The sequence below is a fragment of the Marmota monax genome, unplaced genomic scaffold (genome assembly GCF_021218885.2).
Source record: "Marmota monax isolate L192 unplaced genomic scaffold, Marmota_monax_Labrador192_F-V1.1 WCK01_AAM20220418_F8-fsc00051, whole genome shotgun sequence".
In the NCBI taxonomy this organism is placed as follows: domain Eukaryota; kingdom Metazoa; phylum Chordata; class Mammalia; order Rodentia; family Sciuridae; genus Marmota; species Marmota monax.
The window spans coordinates 11,913,718-11,938,955 of record NW_026695202.1 but is presented as its reverse complement, the minus strand read 5'-3'; the positions used below and the strand labels follow the sequence as shown (position 1 = coordinate 11,938,955).

Below are 25,238 nucleotides of genomic sequence, written 5' to 3'. Positions count from 1 at the left end.
TTGCCTCATCCTCCCAAGGAGCTGGGGCTAGGTGGGTGCCACTGTACCTACTTCCTTATTATTTTTATTAGTGAAAATTCTTCCCAGAGTCTGGCCCTTTCCTCAGATATTTTATTTAACAAGCACTGAGGGACCCAAGCAGTGTCCTGGGCTCTAGCACTGCAGTCTCACAGGGAAGCCCAGCCTCTGTCCCTACAGAGCTCCTACCCAGGGCAGAGGCAGAAGCTGTACTGGAGGGGACACAGGCTCCTCAGGGTTAGAAGAAGAGCAGGAAGTGCCACTAGGAGGAGGCAGGACAGGGGAGGAAAGGATAGGCAGGGAGAGCAGCCCCTGGGGTGAGAAGAAGCTAGAAGAGAGGGTGTCTAGGCGGAGGCTAGGATGTGCAGTGCCTTGGTGCCGCAGTCAGGAGCGCAGGCTCGACTCTGCATAGGGAAAGGAAGAGCCATCTCTCTCCTCTGGTTAGGGTGTCCTGGTGGCTTGCTCTTCATCACACCCGGCATCTTAGTGGACACAAACTAGGTGGCCTGTGATCCACTTCCATCCTGACACTGTATCCTGGTATGAGGTCCCACAGGTTAAGGGCTCAATTCCATAGACTGCCCCTACTTCAGGTCCTAATTGGAAGACCCAGATTGTGACCTGTGCTTCTGATGGACAGGTTATAATCACAGTTCCCATGACCCCGCTTTTGGAACTTGATAATTGGTTAGGACATCTCAAGAACTTGGAAAAGTACTTACATTTACTGGTTTATTATGAAGGGTGTAAAGGATACAGACGAGTGGCCAGATGGAAGGGAGGCCCAGGGCAGGGCTGGTGGGAGGGGTTGGAGTCCTTATCTCCTCTGGACCCACCACCCTCCCAGCGCCCATCAAATCTTGCCCAAGAATTTATTTTACAGAGGTGGATCTGCAGCTTCTCCCACTTCCCCCTCACTGCCTCTCTGGAGGTGGGTGGTCTTTCCAGTCTACTTGAACTTTGTGGCAGTGGCAGCTGCCATGCTGGCCCACCTGGACCTGATACTCCTTTCTCCATTTGACATAGGAGCCCTTAGAGTTCACTGATTTTTTTTTTTCCCCTGCATGTTTCCTCCCTCATCTCAATATTTTCCTCTTCAGGCACCTCAGAGTCCCTGGTTGCAGGCTTCTGGGTGGCCAGGCCGGTTCTGGACTTCGCAGCCCAGACTCAGCAACATGCCCGGCCTGAACAGTCTTGAGACTATGGAGATGGATGTGGTAGGATTTGTGCTTTTAGAAAATCCAGTCTTGACACGAGAAGACCAGTGTATAAATAAGTGATTTCTTATGCCAGCTCAGCATAGTAGAAGGGCTATGGCCCTGTGGGGCAGCTGCATCACTTGCCTAGTGGAGTTGTTGGCACGATCCCACGCAGTGACAGACAGGGCCCATCATGGTCCTTGGTGCCTGGAGAGGCCCACAAAGTGGTGGCTGCTGTTGGTAGTGGTGATGCTCACTGCAGACCACTTGGCAGCTAGTGGATGTGTGCACTCCGTGCAGTGGGACTGCCAGAGAACAGCTTTCAGGGAGGGGGACAGTGACAATGACTGGGGAAGCACCCCACACACACATACACAAGATAGCACATTTGCACTCAGCCTGGAACTTGAACAAGAGATTGCCTAAAGGAGGAGGTCCAGAGGGACATCTTGGGCAGAGTGACAGCCAGACAGTAGCCTGGAGGCCTGGTGGAGCACAGCTGGCTTAGGAGTCTGGCAGGGAGGGGCTCATCGATGATTTGAGACAAGGAAGCATTTGCCAGAAAAGCCAGGTTGGATTGTTGAGGGGACAGGAGGCAAGGAGGTGGCAACAGCAGCTATGTGTCTTGTTCATGGGCTCATGCCTGAGAGGGAGGTGCCAGGTTGAGCTGGGAGTCTGGAGCAGGTATATGGACTGAGAGGAAGCAGGTGCAGGAGAGGCTGAGGAGCTGAGGCAGCAGTTCCAGGGGAACAAGGGGAGGAAATTGAACCCTGCATCCAGGTAGAGGTTTGGTTCTGGTAGGAGAAGCAGGGCTGAGGACAGGAGAGGAGGCCTGCGGACAGGAGAGGAGGCCTGCTAAGAGGAGGCTGTGGTCCCCCTTCACGCGCACCTTCACATGCCTTTCCTTTGGAAGGCCACCCACAGGGGTCGTTAGCATTCACGCCAAGCCCACTCCTCCAGGAAGTCTTCCCGGGGCTCTCCCCAGCATGTCCTTGGCTTCTGCACTTCCTCAGCACAGCATCTGCTCCACTCCAGGCCGCTGAAGCAAGCCTTCAGAGGTCAGGGACCCTGACTCTGCCCCCAGTGCCTGCCTGGCCCAGGAGAGAGGACAACAGAGTCTGGCCTGGCTCTGGCCTGCCGAAGCCTTACTCCTCCCCAGCATCCCTGCAGCTTCCTCCAGTTGCACTAGTCCCATGGGAGTTGCAGATTATCTGGGCCAGGTCACCATAGCCACATGCTAGACTCCATGCAGCTGCTGCCCCACAGCAGATCTCTACCCTGGAAGTGAGAGCTTGTGAAAGTCTAAATGTATGACTGGTGCAATGCGCAGGTGGTCAGCAAGCTCCCGCCCTCTGGGCATTGCTCTCCTGGCTCATTACTGTAGTTGGCCAGCAAGGAGCAACTCAGCTGTGTCCTCCCAGGTCCAGGGTAGGAGAGAGCCTCAGTCCGTGGCCCTGGAGAGGAAGAGGTTGCTGGGAGCCTCACGCCCAGACAAACCCAGCCTGAGCCATCGAGGCTTGTTCCTCTTCCTCATCTGAGGTCTTCCCACCATAGCACATCTCCCAAGGCCTGACAGGCCCCACACCCTGCTTTCTCCACGCCTTAGTTCCTCCTGTGTGGGCAGCTGACGAGTTTGACCTGCCACGCACCTCTTCCCACAACCGCATTGAGGTGGTAGTTGTGACATGACGCTTGAAATACCCTCCTTGCCTCTGTCCCCCTCTTTCCTTCCTCTGTGGTCTGAGATACCCACGCTGGGCCTTGTGGATCAGGAGCGCCATGCGGAGCTGTCCTTCCCCACTTCCCAGCAGCTCTGAGATGACATGTATACACTGTGGTGCTATGTGGTCCTGGGTCCAGCCAGGGCAGTTATGGGCAACAGCATGTTTCTTTTGCTACCTTTGCTGCCAGACACTGGGTCTCTGAGGGTCACTGACCTCTAAAGGGGCCACCCTACTTCTGCTGATCCTCTTTCACTGCAGGTGCTTGCCCACCTAGGATGCCCTCCACTCTGACTTCAGAGCCGAGCTCCCTGTATTTGTTTGGCCTTTGGGGAGTTGAGTCAGCCCTGAGAAGGCTGTCGCTTGAACTCTGTGGCCCCGCACTGACAGACACAGGGCCTCATTATATTGCTATGATCATGGGGGGCAGAACTGTGTGGCCGTAGGATAGGGTAAAGTACACCCCACAATGGGATGTGGATGAGGCCAGGAGGCAGCCTGCATCTTCCAGGGTGGAGCAGGCTGGAGGGATGAGCAAAGGGTTTGACTTTGAAAACTGAACACAGGGTACAGTTACAAGCAAGAGACTCAAAATTAAGGCTTCCTTCAGCCCAAGGAAGTACCACAAGGACCTCAGAAGCCTTTGCCAGTCTGTTTCAGACTCCTGGCCCTGACCTTCCTCACGCTCTCTTGCACCAAAGAAGGCAGAGTGATGCCAGTCTCCCTTTGTTTGTCTGCATCATGGGTGAAGGGTCAGGCCCTCTGCTGGGACAGCCTTTCTTTCTGTCCAGCTATTGTGGGGACCACAGTGGAATCTGACTCTGGCTTTGGTTTCAGTGGGCCAGGTGAATTACCCGAAAGTAGCAGACAGCTCTTCCTTTGATGAGGACAGCAGTGACGCCTTATCCCCTGAGCAGCCTGCCAGCCATGAGTCCCAAGGGTCAGTGCCATCACCCCTGGAGGCCCGAGTCAGCGAACCACTGCCCAGTGCCACTTCCATGTCCCCCACTCAGGTAAGCTTGCCCACTCCCAGACACTGCTGCTTCCCCACACTTCTGGGGGCTGTGTAGTGTAAGCTGTCCCCTAGGCCACATAGGTGGCTCCTGCTCTGACACAGGGGAGCCAAAGGGTGTTGCCTGGTAGTCTGGGCACTCGTTGCTTGGGTTTCCAGTGGTGAGGAGGGAGGTGTTGACAGTGGCCCTCCAACTCTGGCAGCCTGAGCAACCTTGGGCCCTAGAGAGGGCCAGCGGGGCAGGCCATCTTTCCTGTAGACGCACAACCTCCCTGCCCCACCCCCCCCACCCCAATCACTCCTTCTCAGTGCCTCCTGGCCCCAGTGCACTTGGTTCAGCAAGACGCCACCACCCCACCAGGCTGGTCACGCTTGTTCTTTTTCCCCTGGTCTTGGCCCATCATTTGCCCTTTGGCCACGATGGTGTCTGAGGAGGTGGCTGCCACCCCCATTGCTGGCAAGGTGGGCTGGGCACGCTTTACCTGGAGGTGCTGATGTCCTCACTTCCCCTCCTCTTTCAGGTTCTTTCTCAACTCCCTATGCGCCCGGATTCTGGAGAAACGCTTTTCTTGTCAGAGCAGCCTCCTCTGCCTCCCCCGCCTCTGCTGCCCCCCAGCCTCACCAATGGAACTGCTGTCCCCACTGCCAAGTCCACTCCCACGCTCATTAAGGTACAGTTATGCTAGCAGTTGTACCATCCCCTTCCCCATGCCCCTCAGAGCCCTGTGGTGACCTCATTCTAGCTATGGGGACAGCTGCAGGGGTGCAGCACATGTCCTCTACCAAGGTGCCTGAGGGAGTCTGGACGTACCCTCCGGGTCTCTCACCTATGGTGCTGCTTGGAGGCGCAGTGCTGGTGAGCACGGCCTTTGCTGCAGACTGGCTACGTCATAAAGAGGAGAGGTTTATTTTAGCTCAGGTACTGGAAGGTCTAAGGCCATTTGGTGTTGGCCTTGGTACTGGCAGAGTCCCAGGGCAGTCAGGGCATTGCATGGTGAGAGATGAGAGCGCACACATGTGTCCTGGTGTTTCTTGACGAAGTCACCAGGGTCTAGTCAGGAACCCACCCAGATGACCTTGTCTAACCCTAATCACCTCCCGAGACCCAGTTCTAAGCACCACAGGTAAATGTCCATCCTCTAACACAGTGGGCTTCCCCTCCAGCCTGAGTGGGGGGTGGGGGACAGGCCACTGTAAACCACAGTGTGCTAGCCGGGCCGGCTCCTCGGCTCTTGTTCCCACTCTCATCCATGAAGAGGCACCCACACTCTACCTCCTCACTCCGCAGTGCCTGTGGCATCAGAGAGCCCTGTGCTTCAGGACAGGCCTGTGGCTGGCCCTGTTGCTGTTGGTTTTCTTTTTCCAAGACCTGACCTGAGGGAAGGAGGGAGGGTGGAGGACACTGCTGGCCTTGCATGCACAGAAGCCTCCTGTAAACTCGGCAGTAGGGAGGGCCACCCTGGGTCCTGCAGCCCTGCAGAACCCCCCGACTTCCAGGATTTAGGGGGCTCTACCCCCAACTTGCTTTCCTCTCCTGCTTTCTGTCCTGTCCTTTCCTCTTCTCTAGGCTCCATCCTCACCACAGACACTGCACCTGGCTTGACCACCCCTAGCCACCTGCAGCTCCCCTGGCCACAAGTCTCAGGAGAGGCCAACACATCCTGGAGGCTACCTTGTCTTCATTCTTAGGCTTTTGTTGAGCCCTGGCTTGGCCCTGGAGGCTGCCTGCCTCCCAGGGAGATACCCCCAGTCCTGCCTTTTTTGGTGCATGGCTGTGTGTCACCTCTGGAGGCTGTCCCCCAGCTCCTGTGGCCTGCGCTCCAGCTTCTACCCCAGGCTGAAGGAGCAGTCAGCCACCTCTCCTCCCAGCTTCAGCTGACGCCTGTCAGAGCCCTCTCAAATCTCTGCTCTCTTTCTTACCCTTGCTGATGTCACAGCCCCCCCACTCCCACCCCCAGCTCTTCTCTTAAGCTTGCTCCTCAAGACACCCTGTGGTCTTCGTTTGACCACCACACATTTGCATATGAGTGGTCCCTCTGTGCTCTCCTCCTCCCAGCCCTGGCTCCTCACCCACACACATTCATGTTCTGTGTTCATGCCTTAGTGGATCACCTCCACCCAACCTTTTGTGTTACATTGCCACCTTGGTTGAGACCTCAGCTGCTCCTGCTTGGTCTTGACCCTGCTGTTGCCCTCTGCTCAGACACTTCCTGGCTCCCCACACCCTTCAGCTCTCCCCTGCTTACTCTTGCTGTCCTCCATCTCTGCCTTCCCTGCTCTAAGGACAGGCCTTCCAAGCATGACCTGCTGGCCCTTCTTGGTCACCCTTGTGGATCTCTGGCTGTGCCAGCTGGGAGCTTCTGGGATATAAACAGGGTCATGATCCAGGTCCTGGCTAGATCAAGATGGTCACTGTACGTCCTTCTGTGAGCTTCTCTCTGTGACTTCTCTGAGCCCGTTTCTCCTTCCTTCTTTCCTCCCTCCCTTCCATCCATCTGTCAGACTGAACCCAGGAGCGCTGTACCACTGAACCACGTCCTAGCCCTTTTTTATTTTTTATTTTGAGACAGAGTCTTTCCAGTTGTTAGGGCCTGGCTAAGTTGCTGAGGCTGGCCTCAGCCTCCTGAGTTGCTAACCTGCCCCCTCTGGCATGGCCCTTGCTCCACAGACCAGCTGTGGTTTTGCCTCCTCTTGTCACCCTCTGCCTGGGGGCACAGCAACATCTGAGCCTGTGTGTTCAATCGAGGTTACCTACAGGCCACGCAGCTCTGTTGGTTGAAGAGGCTCAGTTGAACAGGAGGGGGGTGCGCAGGTGGGGCTTTCTTAGCAGTGTCTCCCCGTCCCAGCTAGCCCCAACGCTGTGTCCCCTGTTTCCTCAGCAAAGCCAACCCAAGTCTGCCAGCGAGAAGTCGCAGCGCAGCAAGAAGGCCAAGGAGCTGAAGCCAAAGGTGAAGAAGCTCAAGTACCATCAGTACATCCCTCCGGACCAAAAGCAGGACAAGGGGGCGCCTGCCATGGACTCCTCCTACGCCAAGATCCTGCAGCAGCAGCAGCTCTTTCTGCAGCTGCAGATCCTCAACCAGCAGCAGCAGCACTACAGCTACCAGACCATCCTGCCCGCCCCGCCCAAGTGAGACCCATGCCCCAGGGCCGGGCCCCATTGGAGGGTGCCACACAGGACCTCCCTGGTCTGCCTGCAGGGCCTGGGCCCCACAGTCCTCCATCCTAAACCTGCAGCCGGGGTTCAGGCCGCTGCCTGCAGGGGCCAGTGGTGATGCTGGCTTGGCTCACTTCCACCTTTTCCTTTCTCAGGCCAGCAGGTGAGACTCTGGGGGGCTGCGGGGCCCCTGCAGTGCGCAGCCTCTCTACCACCAGTGGTGGCTCTGGATCAGGCCCTCCAGGATCAGGTGGACTGACACGTCAGAACAGCACCCCCCAGACTGGCAAGCCGGGAGCCCTGCCAGCCAACCTGGACGACATGAAGGTAGGTGGCAAGCCATCCCCTCTCCACTGGCAGACCCGAGCCCCTGCCTCCTGGCCTCTCCCACAGGAGCTGGATTTTATACAAAGAAGACACAAGGCCCAGGAACCCCAACTGTGAGAGGCAGAACAGGGCTCCAGGCTCTGGACTGCAGTGACAGGGCCACTTGGAACCTACCCTGGGGCCTGTCTGAGGCCATGGCAACATCCTGAGGTCACTTCCCCCAGCAGCCCACCAGTCAGTCATGTGCCTCATGTCTTCCTGCACCTCTGCGGTGCAGGTGAGCAGCGGGTCTCTTCCTCTTGGACGACGGGCCAGGCAGAGGTGTTGGGAGACAGCAGCGTGCCCAAGGCTGCAGGCCTCTCAGAGGCAGCCAGGGTGTGCAGCCCCCTGCCCCTGAGTGCCCGCTGAATCTGCTGTTCTCTGCTGCAGCTTGCTCTGGGTTCACACTTAGCTCATGTCCTGGGGGCCTTGAAGTGGCTCCTTCGGTGCCCATCAAAAAATGACCAAATTCTCCCTGGAGAGCTTGTTCCCAGGATCAGGTGGGTCCCTCCTGCATCCTGACCCAGACACCAGCAAGATGAGGCTCATGGAGACAACTAGCATGGTTTGGGGGTTTAGCCTGAGTTTTAAGTCCTGGCCTAGCCACTCATCACTACCTCTGTGATTTTGAAATTGTTTTTCCGGGTGGCTCAGGCTCTTCACCTGTAGAATTTAGTTCATCCAGTGAAGTATTACTGAGCACCAAGCACCATGCTGGAGGCTTGGGGGAAGCACCTGAGCCAGCACCTGCTGTGTTTAGGATGGTGAAAGGAGGACCCTGGGAAGGGCTGGAGAGCCCGGGGTCTGCGCCTGCCATGGCCAGGGGCCCAGGGGCACGAGGCCTGTCTCGCAGACTCTTCACCCTTCTATCTCAGCAGTCTGTCCTGATGCCTGGGTCCATATCCCTCTGTTCCTTTCCCAGCCCCTGGCCACCCTGACTCTCATCCCTGCAGGTGGCGGAGCTGAAGCAGGAGCTGAAGCTGCGGTCACTGCCCGTCTCAGGCACCAAGACAGAGCTGATTGAGCGCCTGCGAGCCTACCAAGACCAAGCCAGCCCAGCCCCTGCAGCCCCCAAGGCTCCTGCTGCCACCTCTCTCCTGTCTAAGGCTGGCGAGGTGGTAGTTGCCTTTCCAGCAGCCCGACTGAGTGCAGGGCCAGCCCTGGTGGCAGCAGGCCTGGCCCCGGCTGAGGTGGTGGTGGCGACGGTGACCAGTAATGGTGTGGTCAAATTTGGCAGCACGGGTTCCACACCCCCAGTCTCCCCCACCCCCTCAGAGCGCTCACTGCTCAGTACGGGTGATGAGAACTCCACGCCTGGGGACACCTTTGGTGAGATGGTGACATCGCCGCTGACACAGCTCACCCTGCAGACCTCACCACTGCAAATCCTTGTGAAGGAGGAAGGTCCCCGCACCACACCCTGCTGCCTGAGCCCTGGCGTGCGTGTGGAGATGGAGGGTCTGGACAAGGACCAGATGCTGCAGGAGAAGGACAAGCAGATCGAGGAGCTGACGCGCATGCTCCGGCAGAAGCAGCAGCTGGTGGAGCTGCTCCGGCTGCAGCTGGAGCAGGAGAAGCGGGCCCAGCAGCCCACCCCGGCTCCCGCTTCCACCACGGTCCCACCCAGCACCCCCGTGAAGCAGGAGAAGAGCTTCTCCAGCTGCCAGCTGAGCCGCCAGCCCCCAGGCACCACTCACCCCTTCAGCCCTGGCCTGGTGGCCCCCACTGCCAACCACAGAGACACTGGTGCCCCAGCCCTAGGGCCTCCAGCTGTGGTGGTGAAGCAGGAAGCCATGCCACCTGAGCCGGAGGTGGCCCCTACCCCTCAGCTGCTCCTGGGCCCACAGGGCACTGGCCTCCTCAAGGGGGTCACCCCGCCCACCCTCATCACCGACTCCACAGGGACCCACCTTGTCCTCACTGTGACCAATAAGAATGCAGACAGCCCTGGCCTGCCCAGTGGGAGTCCCCTCCAGGTAGCTGGGGCGGAGGAGGGCAGGTCTTGGAGAGCTTGGGGGTGGAGGGGAAAGTGACAATAACTGGCACCATGGAATGGGAGACAGCCACCCCTGAGAAAGGCTGTAGAATTCTCGGGGTAGAATCAGCCCAGAGAAGCCATTGCCTGTGCTGACCCTTTGCAGGATTAGGGGCCAATGCTCAGAGTCCCTTCTAGGAGAGCTCCAGAGCCCTGCTCCCCTTCAACCACTGTTCTCCCCTATTGTTCCAACCAGCCCTTGTCCCAGCCTGGCTCTCCAGCCCCTGGCCCACCTGCCCAGATGGATCTGGAGCACCCATCACAGCCCCCTTTTGGGACTCCAACTTCTCTGCTGAAGAAAGAACCTCCAGGCTATGAGGAGGCTGTGACCCAGCAGCCCAAACAGCAGGTGACAATGACAGGACTTGGCCAGGGTGGGTGGTACCCTAGGACCACCTGGAGGGATGGACAGGCAGAGGCCAGTCTGTGGTCAGGAGGCCTTGGGGAGTTACTGGTACAGGATAGGCATCTGATCCTGGGCCACAGAACTGTGGTCCGGCTGCCCATTTGGGGACTGGGGTGCGGGTGTCTAGGCTCAGGCCAGGCCTGAGGGTCTCCTGACCTAGATTTTTATTTTCATCTTTTTTTTTGTAGTTGTTTATGGACAGCATGCCTTAATTTTATTTGTTTATTCTTATGTGGTGCTGAGGATGGAACCCAGTGCCTCACACGTGCAAGGCAAGTGATCTGCCACTGAGCTGCAGCCCCAGCCCTTTTATCTGGTTTTGTCCCACAGGAAAACAGTTCCTCAAGCCAGCAGATGGATGACCTGTTTGACATCCTCATTCAGAGTGGAGGTAAAGCCCGGACCCCCAGCCTCCCTTTGTTCACAGGTTATCTATATAGCTTAAGGTGGTTTGGTTGATTTCTCTTTGCTTCTTTCTTTTTCCTGTGCTGGAGATGGAATCCAGGGGCGCTTAACCCTGAGCCACATCCCCAACCCTCTTTATTTTTTGAGACAAGGTTTTGCAGAGTTACTTAGGACTTCACTAAGTTGCCGAGGCTAGTCTTAAACTTGATCCTCCTGCCTCAGCCTCCTGAGTTGCTGGGTGCCACCGTGTCCACAGCGAACCTTGGGAGGGATGCTGTTGCCCAGGAACAGAGACTGAGGAGGAAAAGGGGGTGATCCTTGAATTCTAGTATTTTAAAAAATGGCAGAAAAACAGATGAGGTGTGGCCTGCCTCAAAAGGTCACTAAAGCGGCAAGAATCCCGAGAGGAAGGTATTTGAAAGTGGCAGGTGGTGATGGCTGGAGGCTGAGGCTCCTTGTCTAGTGAAGCAGCTGCAGGGGAAGGTGTTCAGTTGGGACAGTAGGGACCTAGACTGGGGTCAGGGAATAAGCCTAGTTCTATGTAGTAACACATTCATTATTGTGATAAGTAAGATGTATATAATAACAGAATCTGCCATTCTGACCACCTGTAAATATAAATTCAGAGGCATTAAGTATGTTCTGATGTGTGCCACATTGCTTCCGGAACCTTCTCACCCCAAACTGAAACTGTATCCATTAGATAGAAACTCCACATTCTCCTCGCCCACTAACCCCTGTTCTGCTATCTCTGATTTCGACAAAGTGCCTCACATAAGTGGAATCATAGTTGTCTCTTTGTGGTTTATTTCACTTGGCACTGGGTCTTCAAGGTCCATCCGGTCATCTGTCGGTGGACGTGGGGCTGCTTGAGTTGCTGTGAACAGTGCTGTCATCCTGAGTGTCTGAGGGTCTCTCTGAGATACCACTGCTTTCCATTCTTTGGGATGTGTACCCAGAAGCAGGACTGCTGGATCATATCGTTTGTTTTTGTAGAGCCTACCCAAGCTTTTTCCCTAAGTAGCTGGACCATTTTACATTTCCATTAGCAGTGCACTAGGGTTCTCATTTCATATCCTCACCAACGTTGACTTCCTTTTTGGTGTTGGAGATCAAACCCAGGCCCTTGTGCATTCCAGCCATGTGCTGTACCACCTCCCAGCTCCTTGCCACTCCTCCTTCTCTGTTGTTTGGATAATAGCCACTCTATTGGGTATGAGGTAGAATCTCATGTTTGGATTTGCATTTCCCTGATGACTGAGATGTTGAGCATCTTTTCATGTGCTGTTGGCCTTGTGTGTGTGATGTCTGGAGGTGTCTCCTCTTGACCCCGTCCCCCAGGACTGGAGGCTGGACCCATGGTGCTTCAGCACTCAGCTACACCCCTAGCCTTTTACTTTTGTCTTAAGACAGGGTCTCCAAGCTGAGTTGCTGAGGCTGACCTTGAACTTGCAATTCTCCTGCCTCAGCCTTTCAAGTAGCTGGGGTTATAGGTGTGTGCCATACCACATTCAGCATTTTTGGAAAAAATAATTTGAGTACTTTGCCCATTTTGAATCAGGTTGTTTTCTGTTATAGTTCTTTATAAATCCTGGGTATTAATCCCTTATCAAATATGATTTGCAAGTATTTCCTCTCATTCTGTGAGAAGCCCTTTCACTCACTCTTGGTGTAGTGTCCTTGGAGGTACAAGTCTTAACTTTTGATGTAGTCTAACTTGTCTGCCTGTGCTTTTGCTGTCACAACCAAGAAATTACTGCCACATCAGTCATAGATTTCCCCTTTTCTCCTGTTTCATAGCTTTAGCTTGTACACTTAAGACTTTTATTTTATTCTTCTCTATAGTATGAGGTAAGGGTCTTTCTGATCATTATTTGGCATTCATTCAGGCCTGGTTTCTGACATCAATGCACTGTCTCAATTGGCAGAAATTTCAGCAGATTTCAAGGAACCACCGTCTATACCAGGAAAGGAGAAGCCACCCTCATCAGCAGCCTGCAGTTCCCCGCTGGTGACACAGCCCTCGCCTTCCCCTGACCTTCCCCAGGCTGCTCCCCCTCCACCAGCATCACCTGCCCTCCCAGGGCGCCTGGAGGACTTCCTGGAGAGCAGCACAGGGTTGCCCCTGCTGACCAGTGGGCATGAAGGGCCAGAGCCCCTTTCCCTTATTGATGACCTCCACAGCCAGATGCTGAGCAGTGCTGCCATTCTGGACCATCCCCCATCCCCCATGGACACCTCAGAATTGCACTTTGCCCCTGAGCCCAGCAGCAGTGTGGGCCTGGACCTGGCCGATGGCCACCTGGACAGCATGGACTGGCTGGAGCTGTCATCAGGTGGCCCCGTGCTCAGCCTGGCACCCCTCAGCACTGCAGCCCCCAGCCTCTTCTCCACGGACTTCCTTGACGGCCATGATCTTCAGCTACACTGGGATTCCTGCTTGTAGCTTTCTAGCTCTGGACACCAGGGATAGGGAAGGGGCTAGAGTTGGGGAGCCAGGGAACTGCAGCTAGCAGTTCTGTGCAAGGCTCTGTGTGGTTTGAGTCTTGACAATCACAGACCCTGCTTTCTCCCTTCCCTGGAAGGTTGGAGCAGTTGGGCCCTACTCCTGGCTCAGGCCCACCCAGGGCAGAGATGACCTGTCAAGCAGCAGCTCTGGGTCCCACACTGGGGCACACTGGAGGCCTGGACAGGCCCAGGGCCATTTCAATTTGACCTCCTTTTTGAGGTCAGAGTTGTACTGTGTGGCTGCAGTTTGGCTAAGGCAGGTGAGGACCTGTCCTGAGAATCCTCTGCTGGTCTAGGGCTGAGCTGGGTCAAGGGCTGACTTTTCTTCCTTCTCTTACCCCTTTGCTGTGAGAGAAGAAGCTAGCCTGGGCCTGTACTCCATTCCGTGTATCAGCTGGCCAGCCCCAGGGCCCCAGGGCTTCCTGAGAGTTGGGCCCCCTGCCATTTTACTGTCTTGATGTAGTGTAACCATTTAGTGGTTGGTTGGCAAGATTTTCTGTACAGGTGTATGTATATATACCTCTATATTATATAACATACATATATACATTTATTTGGGGGGGGGAGGTGGGAGATGGGTGTGGCTCCCTCCCTTCCTGTTTTCACATATACATGGGCCAGGAGGGTTGCTGGGGGCTGGATACAAGGTCATATTGAGCTGTGTGATATACAGTGCCCAGTACCCAGCCTGGTGTGCAGCTGCCTGGGCCCACCCACCCCTCACGTGTGTTTGACATGTAGATATCCTGCCACAGCGTGCACCCCACCTGTCCTGCTTTCTCAGTGCCAAGAGGGCAGAGGTGCTTCCTGGTCCTGTCAGGAGCTCTCCACCCACCCACATTCCGTCCCATTGCCTCACTGCAGCCAAGAGGGCCCTGGGACAGGGGACCCAGCTCCACCTTGCTGTTGGGCTGACAGGGGGCCACTCACTGGCTGCCTCCTGTCCTGGGGCCACTGGCCTCACTCACTTTTGGCCTGATTCATAAGGGGAATAGGGATGGCGTCTCCAAAACCAGTGCTGGGACAAAGGTGGGGAAGCTGTGTGAATTTTTTAAAATAAAACAAAAACACCCACTTGTGTGTCTTGTTTCATCCACAGAAGGTAAGCGGTTGTGATAAAGGAACCTGTATCTGGAGGCCACACAGTGACCCCCATCTCAGCTCCTTGTCAGGCTGATTGGGGGGCGGGGGGACTGCAGCTCTGCAGCCTGGCTGAGTGGAAGAGGGGAGGCGCTTTTCTTAAAGAGTTGTTTATTTACAAACAAAACCAGAGGTCAAGGGGGTCTTTATCTGCCATTAAACACCCCCGCTTCCTGAGCAAAGACAACAGATGCAGCTCACCACCACCTCATAAGGTTTTTGGTTAATATGAACTGTGTAGCTGGCCAGGGCTTCCTTAGGGCCCTGGGAGGGAAAGGCTGAGCTGGGCACCCTCCTCCTACCAACAGTGGGAACCTGTAGTAAGAAACCCTGAACCCTGGTCATGGGCCCAGACATGGCTCTGGAGTTTTCTCCTTCCCTGGACCCCACAGCTTAGCAGGTGATATCTCTTCCTGTTTGAAGGAGGGGCCTGCCTGGGTGGCTGGGGGAGGCCTGGGCCTGAGAGGGCGGCTGCAGAAGCATCACCCATCTATGTCCCAGCTGAAAAGGTGGTGCTTCACCAGCATGTCCTGAACACCCTCCTTGAGTGGCTGCCTCTCTTCCTGTGTACAGGTACAGGAGAGCCTATCAGATGGGGGCCGGGCCAGGGCAATCCCCAGAGCTGATGCACTCACAGGTCTCCCCTGGACCCCAGCCATGCCCAGAACCCCTGGGGGTGCTCCCCCAGCACAGGCCCCGGGCCCCAGCCCTCCTGGGGAAAATAGGGCTAGGGACCAGCCACACACCACCCACCTCTCTCTTTGCAGGGAGCTCCCAGTCCTGGGACAGGCTGAAGGCAAAACAGCAGAGGACCCTAGGGGGTGGGGGTGGGAGGCTCTCATCACCCTGGACCATCTTGCCCACCTCCCACCCCAAATCCAAGGGGTCTACAGGGCGCGCCATCTGTTGAGCCAGTCTCACCGGAGCTCGCACTTGATCTGGACCCAGCCAGGGCTGCGCAGGAAGGACCAGGGCTGATACCACTTCTCCACAGTGGGTAGGCTGGAGCAGAGCACCTCCAGCCACAGGTGCAGCACCTGCTCACTGGGTGACAAGGCTGGGAGGAGCAGGAGGCAGGGCCATGGCCCCCTGAAGACTCCCCCAACCTGCTCCCCTTCTCAGCTCCTGCACACACTCAGGGAGGCCAGAACTCAAAGTGCCAGATGCCCTGAGGATGCCTCTCTATTCTTTGGGGTCCCCTTTGAAGGTCCCTTTCCTGCCCACTTCTCTCCACTTACTTGAGCCCCACGCAGATCAGTGAGCGGAGCTTGACATCCATTTGTGCGTGTGCCGCATCGTGGGTCACGTTCACAGACTGCACAGCCTGAGAGGGGGCAGCTGTTACTGGAGCATCCTGCCAGCCACCGAGATGTCTCAGGCTGGCAGAGTGGCCACACTCACCCGGTAGAGCAGCTCCTCTGGGGTCAGGACTTTGCCATCCTCGTCCAATCTGAGGGGACCAAAATCCAGCACTGCCTTGTTGCTCTGGGCTCTGGGTCACCCCCGCCCTCCCACACAGGAAGGAGGATGCCAGGCAGCACCCATTACCTGTAAGTCTTACAGAGTACCAGGCGGGAATACACCGAGTCAAAGTCTCTCTCCACCTCCCGGCCTGCTGCCTGTGGGGACGGGAAGGGCTAGTGAGAGCCACAGGGTCCAACTGAGCACACACCTCCACCCTGAAAGTTCCTCTGCCCACCCCTAGGGCAAGCAGAGCATGGGATGGGCACCATGTGGGTAGGGGACCAGCAGCGACTCACCTCCTCAATGAATAGCCAGGGGTGGCAAGCACCCCCGAGCAAGGATGGCCTCTTCAGTCCATGTTCAAACAAGGCCTTGAGGGCTGGGCACAGGGTCCCTCGCACAAGGTCTGTGACCCCCTCCGTCACTGAATCATCCCCCGCAATGGAGTACTGATGGGGAGAATGTGTCTGAGAAGCTCAGACCCACACTTGCTGCCAGCCACCCTTTTCCCTGTCCTGTGGCCACTGCCACAAGCCAGGACTCGCTCAGGCCACACCCCTGCTGTCCCCAGGGTTGGGGCAGGAGCAGCCTTACCCTGTCTGCCTCTTACCTCTTTGCTCCGTTCGTCTAGGACTTCCACAAACTTGGCTGGGAACCAGCCTACGGGAGAAGAGGTCCCAGTGAGGGGCAGCCAGTGGCTGTTCTGACCCTTCCCCAGGGCTAAGGATATAGCTCTCCCTATAGGCCATGAGGAATCTGCGGGCAGGGTAGGGCGGCCAGGGGCCTTGGGCCAGGCAGCACAGTGGAGGACAGGCTGCGGCTAGATGTGGGCCTCACCTCTCAGGCCGTTGAGCTCTCCCACCCAGCAGTGCTCGTCCTTCTGAGACACGATCTACACAGAGAGGGGACAGGGCTCAGCCCATACCATGCACACACATCTCATGTCCCCAGCACATAGGTCTGGCCAAGACTCAGTATTTACAGAGCGGAACCTCTCGGCAGGTAAGGGGCAAGGCAGGGAGTCGGTGGCGGGGTGTGCTGAGCCCCCCCATACACACCGTGATGATGTCATTCCTGCGGAAGCCCAGCTCATCATCATCGTGTCGTTCAAAGTCTAGCAGGGCCTTTGCTCGACGCCGGTGACTGCGTGAACATGCCACATAGTTCTCATGGTCCCGCTGGTGGCTCTCCATGCTGTAGTCTGGGGTCAGCTCCTGCAAGAAAGGACAGAAATAGGATGCATGGAAGGCCCACCATGGTGGGGAAGCTTCAGTGCCAGGACCAGGCTGGGGAAGAAGAGCCCCAGAGTCTGGCCTGGGGAGCTGTCACTCACCACACTGCAGTTTTTGGGGTCTATGCACTGGAAATGGCGTGCCACGCGCAGGATGGCCTCTCGGAGGTCAGCCACCAGTTCTGTCTGCTTGATGTTTTTGGCCTTGAGGGCCTCCAGGTCATCCTCCCCTAGAAGGCAGAGAGTTCCAGTGACCGCCCCTGCCTAGGTCCCAGGAGAGGAAGCGCAAATCCACAATCCTATGTGAGGGTGCTGCCTGCAGTGCTCACCAAAGAGCAGGGAGGTGATGGCCGACTTCCTCCGCTGGGTCCTACGCCGAACAACCTACAGGCAGGAAGAGGGGGTCAGCAGGGCCAGCCCCCATCACAGAGGGGATGCTGACCCTCAGTATTTTACTAGTACTAACTCCTCTGAAATGGCCTGTGGCCAGCTCTGATGTGTTCAGGGCAGGCCTGTGCCCCTCCCAAACCAGGCCAGGCTCAGAGTGGCAGGATGCACAACATGGAGGAGGGCTGTGTCATCCTCTAGCAGTGGTCTGACTGGGCCATGCTGGGCCCTGGGTGCTGAGCTGGGGTCAGGGATAGAGGATAGCACAGCAGGGAAGGGCCAGTCTGCTCCCCACAGCCCTTCTCACTCTGGCTTTGAGGACCACCTGCTGTGGGCTGAGCCTGGGCTTGCTTAATGCACCTGAGAGAGGTTGGCAGCAGTGCCAGTTCCCAGGAGCTGGCCCTGGTCTGCAATGAGGTAGGCCAAATGCTTGCGGCGTTGGGTCTCCACAGCCACATCAGTGAGGGAGCCAGCCAGTCGCATGGCCTCCCCCAGGAGCAGCTCTGCATCTCCAATCTGTGATGGGATGTCTGACAGTGTGTTGAAGATGGAGGCAGAGTTCTCGGACTGGATCAGTTCTTCCTCCTAGACCACATGAGGACAAAGAGGGGAGGGGTCTTGCATCTGGCACTGTCCTTGGAGACTTAGGTCCTCTGGCATGGCTAATAGGGTAGGGGCTGGTTCTGCAGGGCCCAAGGAGATCCTCTAGCCACCCACAATCAGGGGCCTCAGCAGGGACCAGGGCTGGGCCACTCCTGCTGCAGCTTGGGTTGGTGCAGAAATGGAGGGAAGGGGATGTCCCCTGTGCCCACCAACTTTGGGCTCAGAGCCTGGAGCCCACCACATCCACCCAGAGGGGGGCACCATGGCCCCTGTGCCTGACACACGCCCCCTTCTTGGCCTGGAGACGGAGGCCTGGGAGCACCTTGAGGCGCAGCATGCCCAGCGTGGTCTGGAACAGCACCAGGGAGCCCTCGTAGAAAAACAGGTCCCAGATGCGCAGCAGCAGCTTGATGTGCACCACGCTGGCAAAGGCCGTGAGGAACCAATGCAGCGTGATCAGGGACAGCTCTGCAACAGATACCAGAGCCAACAGGGCTGGGGACAACAAGGACAGCCCACTTGGGGCAGCCTATGCAAGACACTTCCCAAAGAGTAGTGAGAGGGCAGAGGGGAAGGGATCAGAGAATACCACGGAACGAGGACATAGACTGCATGTTCCTATGTCCATGGCTGGGCCATTTGCCTATGTCCAGAGGCCTCAGAGCTCCAGCGTCCCAGGACCTGAAGGCTAGAGAGGAAGAGAGCTGCCAGGCCTTACCAATGTCGTGTTCCTGGAGCAGCTTGTCCAAACGAGGCAGGTACTGGACAATGAGATGGCGCAGGACTCGCTGGTCAGTCTGAACACCCAACAAGGTGGTGCTGAAGTAGGAGGCAGGGAGCAGGTCCTCAATGATGGCACACATCATCCAGAACGCATCCTCCTCCTCCAGGAACAGCAGGAGGCAGGCAGCCACCTGGCCAGGGAAGAGGGACAAGGGACTTCTACCCAAGTCTCCATGTGAGTAAGGTCAGGAATTCCCTCTGGGGAGACTAGTCAAGAAAAGCCTTTTGGGAACACTCCCGGAGACATTCCTTCTCAGGCTGTGGAGGGGCCTGCCTTATTTCAGGTCCCCAGGGCTCTGTTTTAACAGCAGAAGCAACTGTCCTGGCCTTCCTTGGGGACTGTCATCACATATCCTATTAGGGGGCCTGGAGAGACCCTTGGGTACAAGGCCTAGCCCCACTAGCCCTCCTGGGGCTGTGCTTACCATGCCTGTGCCCTGGCAGTAGCCAATTTCTGGGTAGAGCCAGGCCAGTGCTCGCAGGACTCTGCGCAGACGGGGCACCCCGATGCTGTTCACGTTGGCAAAGCAGGCATTGCTGGGCATGGTGCGCAACAAATCTTTCTCGATCTGTCAGGTACCCACGACAACCCCACAAGATGACCCTGTGAGACACAGCTGTAGCCTGAGGTCCACAGTAGGGAGTTTCCCCTCCTCCCTTCAGGATCAGATCCCAGGAAATGTGGCGCTAACTGTATCATAGTCACCTGGGAACTTCATGCCAGACCTACTGAAAAAGCCTGTGGCCTGGGGGTGTGTTTAAAATCCCCACCATTCCTAATGTGGACCCCATCTCCTCCAAGTCCTTCCACACACTGGGGACCTCTGGGACAATTCTCCCTGCAGCCTACAAAGGACCTAGGAGACAGCAAGTTTCCTCCAGGGTCATGTGTGTAGGTGACAGCACTGCTGTCCTTGCCAAGGAGACCAGTGAGGGCGTGCTCCAGGAACCCAGGTGACACCTCCCTCCCTCCACATGGTCTGCAGGCAGCTCCTCCTGCCTGTCCCTCGACCTTCCCACATTACCTGTTTGGCAGCAACAGTCTCATCATTAGAGCTGTTCTTCACGATCTCACGGTAGGACAACTCGGAGTTCCTCTTCTTCTGCAAGGCCCCAGAGAGCCGCATCCACAGCTGAGGGAAGGTGCCACAGGAGCACTCAGTCTTTTTTGTGACACCCGGTCAGAGGCTCTGAACCCTTTGTGACTCCCTGTGGCTCTCTCACCTGGGGTCTCATGCCATGTGGAATGCCAGCCAGCACCAGGGAGCGGAGCTTCTCAGAGCGGGGCAAGGAGACTGCAATCTTGTCCCAGGTGAGGTCTCCCACGTCATGATTGTGGGTGAACTCCAGGTGGGCCTGCCACCGAAGCCTCTGCGGGGGGTCTTCCACCAGAGAAGCCCCAATCAGGGGGCTGGATCCAGGTTCAGCACCTTCCACCAGGAGAGGGCAGAGGAGGGAGGAAAGCATGCTCCTTACTACATGCTCCCAACAGCCACCCTCCTGACAGGGCTAGGGGCTGTCTCCAGGCCGAGGAGGCTCCCTGAAACCCAGACTCTCTGCCAGCGCCTTTCCTAGGAGTTCCATTGCACAGCCCTCCTGGCTGTGAGCAAACCTGAGCTCTCACTCTCTGCCCAAAGCTGCCCAAGTCTAGAAACTACTACTCCATAGGCTCAGGCCTGAACCTCCAGGTCACCTTTGGCTCCTCCTCCTCCAGACCCAACCAGATATTCAATATCCAGATATTCAATCCACTGCAAAAATGGAAGGATCTGCCCTTTTCTTACCACCCCTAAGGCCCAGACCATGTCACAGTCCTTTGAGTCACAGCAGTGGCTGTCTTGCCAGCCCCATAGCAGTCACAGTGGCCCTTCCAGGACACATCAGATTATGTGGCTGCTCCTGACATGTCTCAGACAAAGCCAAAAGCCTTCCAGGTTCCAACTGACCTCACCTCCTGCCACTTTTCTCTTGCTCATTCCACTCTATGACATGGGCCCTCTTGCTGTCCCCGACCAAACTCACTCCAACCTTGGGGCTTTTGTGCCTGTTACTGACTTTCCCCAGAGAAACTTGCTCCCTCGCCTCCTCCTAGTCTTTGCATGTGTCTCCCCCTCTCAGAAACCTTGACAAAATCAACTCCCTTCTTTGCTATCCCCAGACTCACCCTTGTGGCTCTCACCCTAGCAGCTATGTGTCTGCTTGCTTACTACCCGTCTTCCACCAGAACGGGACCTCCATGTGGTCAAGACCACTTTTGTTGAGGTACTAGAGACACAGCTGGGAAGGGGCATAAGCCACCCTCCACTTTGTGAAATACTTGCTGCATGAGGGTCTCCTGCAGCCACCCAGAAACCTCTGTACCGCGAGCCCCACTGAGAGCTGCCTCCTCATCCATTTTAAGTCATGTCCTTGGCACAGTCCTCAAAATGTTAACCGTGACAACTTGACATATAAAAAGATACACAAATCTTAAGTACACCTTTTGAGGAGTATCAAAAAACAAATTAGTTCTAAACATTATTCTAGCATAGCGATGCACACTATGACTTTGAATCCAGTGATCCATCAAGATTCAGAGGATTTCTGTTATAACGCAAAGTTCCCTGTGTCCCTCTCAACTTCAGCTTTTAATTTCCAACTGTTCATCAGATGATCAAGCAAAACATATGTCAGAACTGGAAATGAGTGACCTAAAGATGACTGCCTCAGCCAAATGACATGCTCCAGTCATAGTTCTGGACTGCTGACAGGTTCTGGCATATGGCCCTCCCAACAGCCTGCAAGGGCACCCAACCCAGGGACCCACCTACAGAAACATGGCTACAAGAATATTATATTAAATTCATTATAATTGGATATGGAAGCACTATTGAAAAACATGTTTTCTTTTTTTTTTTTTTTAAGTTGTCAATGGACCTTTACTTTATTTATATGGTCTGAGAATTGAACCCAGTGCTTCACACATGCTAGGCAAGTGCTCCACAACTGAGCTACAACCCCAGCCTGAAAAATATGCTTTTAAAAAGGTCTTAACTGATACAGGAACTGCTCATGACATGATGTGCATGCAATGCAATCTTAGTTATGAAAAGTATATAAGGATGCACATAGCACAGCTAGGGAGGAAGGCACTAAGATGTCAGTAGTGATCTTCAGACTATGGGATCAGGAGCTAATTTTGTTTTAATCTTTATAAGTTACTGTATTTCCCAAATTCTCTACAATAAACATAATTGTTTTTATTATCAGGTGAAGATCAATATATTTCTTGGGGGGGTATTGGGGATTGAACCCAGGGATGCTCTGCCACTAAGCTATATCCCATCCTCCCCGTTTTTTGGGGTTTTTTTTTTTTTTTTTTGGTACCAGGGATTGAACTCAGGGGCACTTAACCTCTGAGCCACATCCCAGGGGCACTCAACCACTGAGCCACATCCCCAGCCCTATTTTGTATTTCATTTAGAGTCAGGGTCTCACTGAGTTGCTTAGCGTCTCACTGTTGTTGAGGCTGGCTTTGAACTTGCAATTCTCCTGCCTCAGCCTCCCAAGCTGTTGGGATTACAGGTGTGCGCCATAGCGCCCAGCTATCACATCCCTTTTTACTTTATATTTTGAGGAGGGTCCCACTAAATTGCCCTGGATGGCCAAGAACTCGCATCCTGCTAGGATCAGTGGTAGCTGGGATTACAGATGAACACCACTGTACCTAGCAAGATCAGTATTTAAACAAACAAACAAACAGAGGTCTCTGTTAAATTTTATGCAACACACAAATATGTAAAAACAAATCCCATTAATATGTACAAATATGATGCACCAATTAAAAAATGTAGAAAGGAAAAAAAAATCAGAGGTCTCCATATAGTTATAACAGTAGCAGTCTCATATGTGCTTCTGTTCTTGAGTCTTACTGGAACGGGTGACAAAAGGGGCTCAGAGGTCATGTGCTGTGGACACAAGGACATCAGCAAGAACACCTAGGGGGCTCCATCTTACCTTCTTTGTCCACCCGAAAACCAAACTCATCGTAGCAGAACTCTGGCTGCTCTGCTGACTCTTCCTTCTAGAACCAGGAACAGGGACAAGTTGTCTATCCCCCAGCCTGGGGCCAGTTTCCAAAAGATGCCACCCACGTGGCTAACTGCTAACTTCCACCCAGATCAAAGGCTACCCACCCTTTCAAAAAGGCTTCTCTGGTCATCGCTCACCCACAGGGGTCACTACCTGCTCTGAATTCTCCGAGCATTTTCTTTGTTGTTCTCAGAGTTCAAAGGTTAATAAGATCAATGCAAAACATATGTTTCATGCATTTCCATGTCCCAAAATTCTCTTCCTCCTACCTAATGACTGATTCACACAGGCACGTAGAACTAAGATGCCATCTCTGGTGGTGACCCTGAGGGCCTGTGTGAACATTGTGAAATTGGCCACCCACTCCTGGGCAGCCTGCAGAGGTGGGTCCCTTCATGCCACAGCACAGGAGCACAGCAGGAGGGTGCCTGGCTGCACTGACTGCTGTACCTGAGTATACTTGGCCAGGATCTCCTGGGGCCATATGCTTGGAGTCAAGGCTGAGAAAGGGCCACTAGCAGAAGGTATGTGGCTTCCTACAACAAAAAGGACCAGGGAGAAAACAACTAAGAAAACCCAGAGGCAAAATTCATGTCAGAAACCCCACCCCCTCAGTGCCAGCATTAAAGGGACTGGGCCATCTAGAGTAGGACTGAGGGGGAAGGAGGAATGGGAAGAACACCCTAGAAAGGAACATGCTTCTGGAAGAAGGGAGAAGGCAGCATCATGTCCCCCAACATAACCAAACCCCATTTCCATGCCCCAACCTCCATCTCATAAAGAAATTGACAGGGAAGAGGGAAACTGGAGACCTGAGCAGGTAAGAGTTATAGTATCTGTCCCAGACAGCCCAAAACCAGAAGCCTCCCTTCTCTTTCTCCATCTCTTTTATCTAGATGGCTGTTTCTGAAAATGGAAGTCAGTACCACTCTCTGGCTCCTGGTGAGGGCCCAGGCCCTGCTACCTGACATTGTGCTGAGCTGGCAGGTCTTCTGAGGATCCAGGCTTAGGCGTTTACTATCCTGATCTCTTAGAGATGAAAGGCTCCTCAGGCTTCATGGGCTCCAGAAACATGTGCCCTGTTAGGAGACCAAAAGGCACCATTATAGCAAAGGGGACCATCACTCTACAGCACCCCGTTTCCTGGGAGGGGATGAGCCCTCTCCACATGCAGTTTTCACTGGCCCAGTATAGTGGAGAGGGGAGTTGCCACACTGCTCAACATAAGGAAGGAAAAAAGTCACACCTTGCCTATTAAAATTTTAAATTAGGTTATGTTATGGCTTGGACATGAGGTGTCCCCAAAAAGCTCACATGAGACAATGCAAGAAGGTTTAGAGGAGAAATGATGGGGTTATGAGAGTCTTAACCAAATCAGTGAATTAATCACCTGATGGGATTAACAGAGTGGTGATTTAAGGCAGGTGGGGTATGGCTGGAGGAGGTGGGCATTGGGGGTGTGGCTTTAGGGTATATATTTGTATCAGGCTAGTGGAGTCTGTGTGTGCTTTCTGATCATCATGTGAGCCACTTCTCTCCACCACACTCTTCCACCATGTTGTTCTACCTCATCTTGAGTCCCAAGGAATGGAGTCTGCTATCTATGGACTGAGACCTCTAAAACCATGAGCCCCCAAATATACTTTTTAGTCATAGCAGCAAGAAAAAGCTGACTCAAACAGGCCACTTGGCAGGGTGTGCTGGCAAGTGCTTGTAATCCTAGCAACTCGAGAGGCTGAGACAGGAGGACCACAAGTTCTAGGCCAGCCTAAGCAATAGTGAGGTTCTAAGCAACTTGGTGAGACCCTGTCTCAAAGAAATAGAAATAAAAATAAAAAAGATAGCCAGGTGTGGGGCACATCCTTGTAATCCCAGCAGCTCAAGAAGCTGAGGCAGGAGGATCCCAGTGCAAAGCTAGCCTCAGCAACTTAATGACACTGTTAAATGAAATATAAAAAGGGCTGGGGCTGGAACTTCTTGAGTTCAATCCCTGGTACCAAATAATAGTAGTAGTAGTAGTAGTAGTAATAATAATAATAATAATAATAATAATAATAATAAAACGGCTGGCAATGTAGCTCGATTGGTTGAGCACCCTGAGTTCAGTCCCCAGTAATGAAAAATAAATAAATAAATAAGGTTATGTGTCTTTATTGTTGACTCCTTTTTTGAGAGAGGGGATTTGAAAGAAAGAGCCTCCTGTGTTGCTGGGGAGATATATTATTTTTTATTTTTTATTTTTTTTTAGAGAGAATTTTTAATATTTATTTTTCAGTTTTTGGGGGACACAACATCTTTATTTTATTTTTATGTGGTGCTGAGGATCGAACCTAGCACCCCGAGCATGCCAGGCGAGCGCATTACCGCTTGAGCCATATCCCCAGCCCCTAAATATTATTTTTTAGTTTTTTCAAATGGACACATCTTTTACACTTATGTGGTGCTGATGATGGAACTCAATGCCTCAAGCATGCTAGGGGAGCGCTCTATCACTGAGCCCTAGCCCTAGCCCCAAGGGGATACACTTTGAAGAAGCTACAAAGCTGATGTTCTCATAGCTTGTGGCCCAGCTCCCATTACACTAATGAAGGAGAACCAGGCATAGGGATTTCCACAGCAGTGTTTCTTCAGGAAGAAAGAAAACAAAGCCCAGCCACAATCAAACCTCTGGAACAGGTTTCCTGAGCCCCAAATCTTTGAGGACTCATTTAACAGAACACAACACATCTCCT

At 54.4% G+C, this 25,238-nt stretch overlaps 2 protein-coding genes across 10 annotated transcripts in view; one reads left to right on the top strand and one right to left on the bottom strand.

Annotated features, from left to right (window-relative positions):
- The window catches only part of Mrtfa (myocardin related transcription factor A), a 177,859-nt gene extending 163,958 nt beyond the window's left edge, over nt 1–13,901 (top strand). For all 3 annotated transcript variants that reach the window (XM_046429264.2, XM_046429266.2, XM_046429265.2), the window contains 8 exons: nt 3,776–3,951; nt 4,472–4,621; nt 6,830–7,080; nt 7,263–7,434; nt 8,427–9,449; nt 9,705–9,857; nt 10,245–10,305; nt 12,248–13,901. In XM_046429264.2, coding sequence (XP_046285220.1) covers nt 3,776–3,951; nt 4,472–4,621; nt 6,830–7,080; nt 7,263–7,434; nt 8,427–9,449; nt 9,705–9,857; nt 10,245–10,305; nt 12,248–12,765 — 2,504 coding nt within the window. In that variant the 3' untranslated portion in view covers nt 12,766–13,901. The remainder of the gene's footprint in view (nt 1–3,775; nt 3,952–4,471; nt 4,622–6,829; nt 7,081–7,262; nt 7,435–8,426; nt 9,450–9,704; nt 9,858–10,244; nt 10,306–12,247) is intronic.
- Nucleotides 13,902–14,061: 160 nt separating this feature from the next.
- The window catches only part of Sgsm3 (small G protein signaling modulator 3), a 30,974-nt gene continuing 19,797 nt past the window's right edge, over nt 14,062–25,238 (bottom strand). For 6 of the 7 annotated variants that reach the window (XM_046429268.1, XM_046429269.2, XM_046429267.2 and 3 more), the window contains 21 exons: nt 23,471–23,585; nt 22,957–23,042; nt 22,432–22,498; nt 19,660–19,865; nt 19,461–19,568; nt 18,861–19,004; nt 18,371–18,566; nt 17,975–18,120; nt 17,410–17,634; nt 16,992–17,046; nt 16,765–16,892; nt 16,490–16,645; nt 16,269–16,323; nt 16,042–16,091; nt 15,728–15,880; nt 15,516–15,586; nt 15,369–15,417; nt 15,206–15,291; nt 14,889–15,011; nt 14,721–14,781; nt 14,062–14,530 (listed from right to left, as the gene is read on the bottom strand). In XM_046429268.1, the coding sequence (XP_046285224.1) occupies nt 14,450–14,530; nt 14,721–14,781; nt 14,889–15,011; nt 15,206–15,291; nt 15,369–15,417; nt 15,516–15,586; nt 15,728–15,880; nt 16,042–16,091; nt 16,269–16,323; nt 16,490–16,645; nt 16,765–16,892; nt 16,992–17,046; nt 17,410–17,634; nt 17,975–18,120; nt 18,371–18,566; nt 18,861–19,004; nt 19,461–19,568; nt 19,660–19,865; nt 22,432–22,498; nt 22,957–23,042; nt 23,471–23,477 (2,253 nt within the window). In that variant the 5' untranslated portion in view covers nt 23,478–23,585 and the 3' untranslated portion in view covers nt 14,062–14,449. Of the gene's footprint in view, nt 14,531–14,719; nt 14,782–14,888; nt 15,025–15,205; nt 15,292–15,368; nt 15,418–15,515; nt 15,587–15,727; nt 15,881–16,041; nt 16,092–16,268; nt 16,324–16,489; nt 16,646–16,764; nt 16,893–16,991; nt 17,047–17,409; nt 17,635–17,974; nt 18,121–18,370; nt 18,567–18,860; nt 19,005–19,460; nt 19,569–19,659; nt 19,866–22,431; nt 22,499–22,956; nt 23,043–23,470; nt 23,586–25,238 lie in introns of those variants that run through there. The other variant, XR_009225391.1, reaches the window with a different exon arrangement.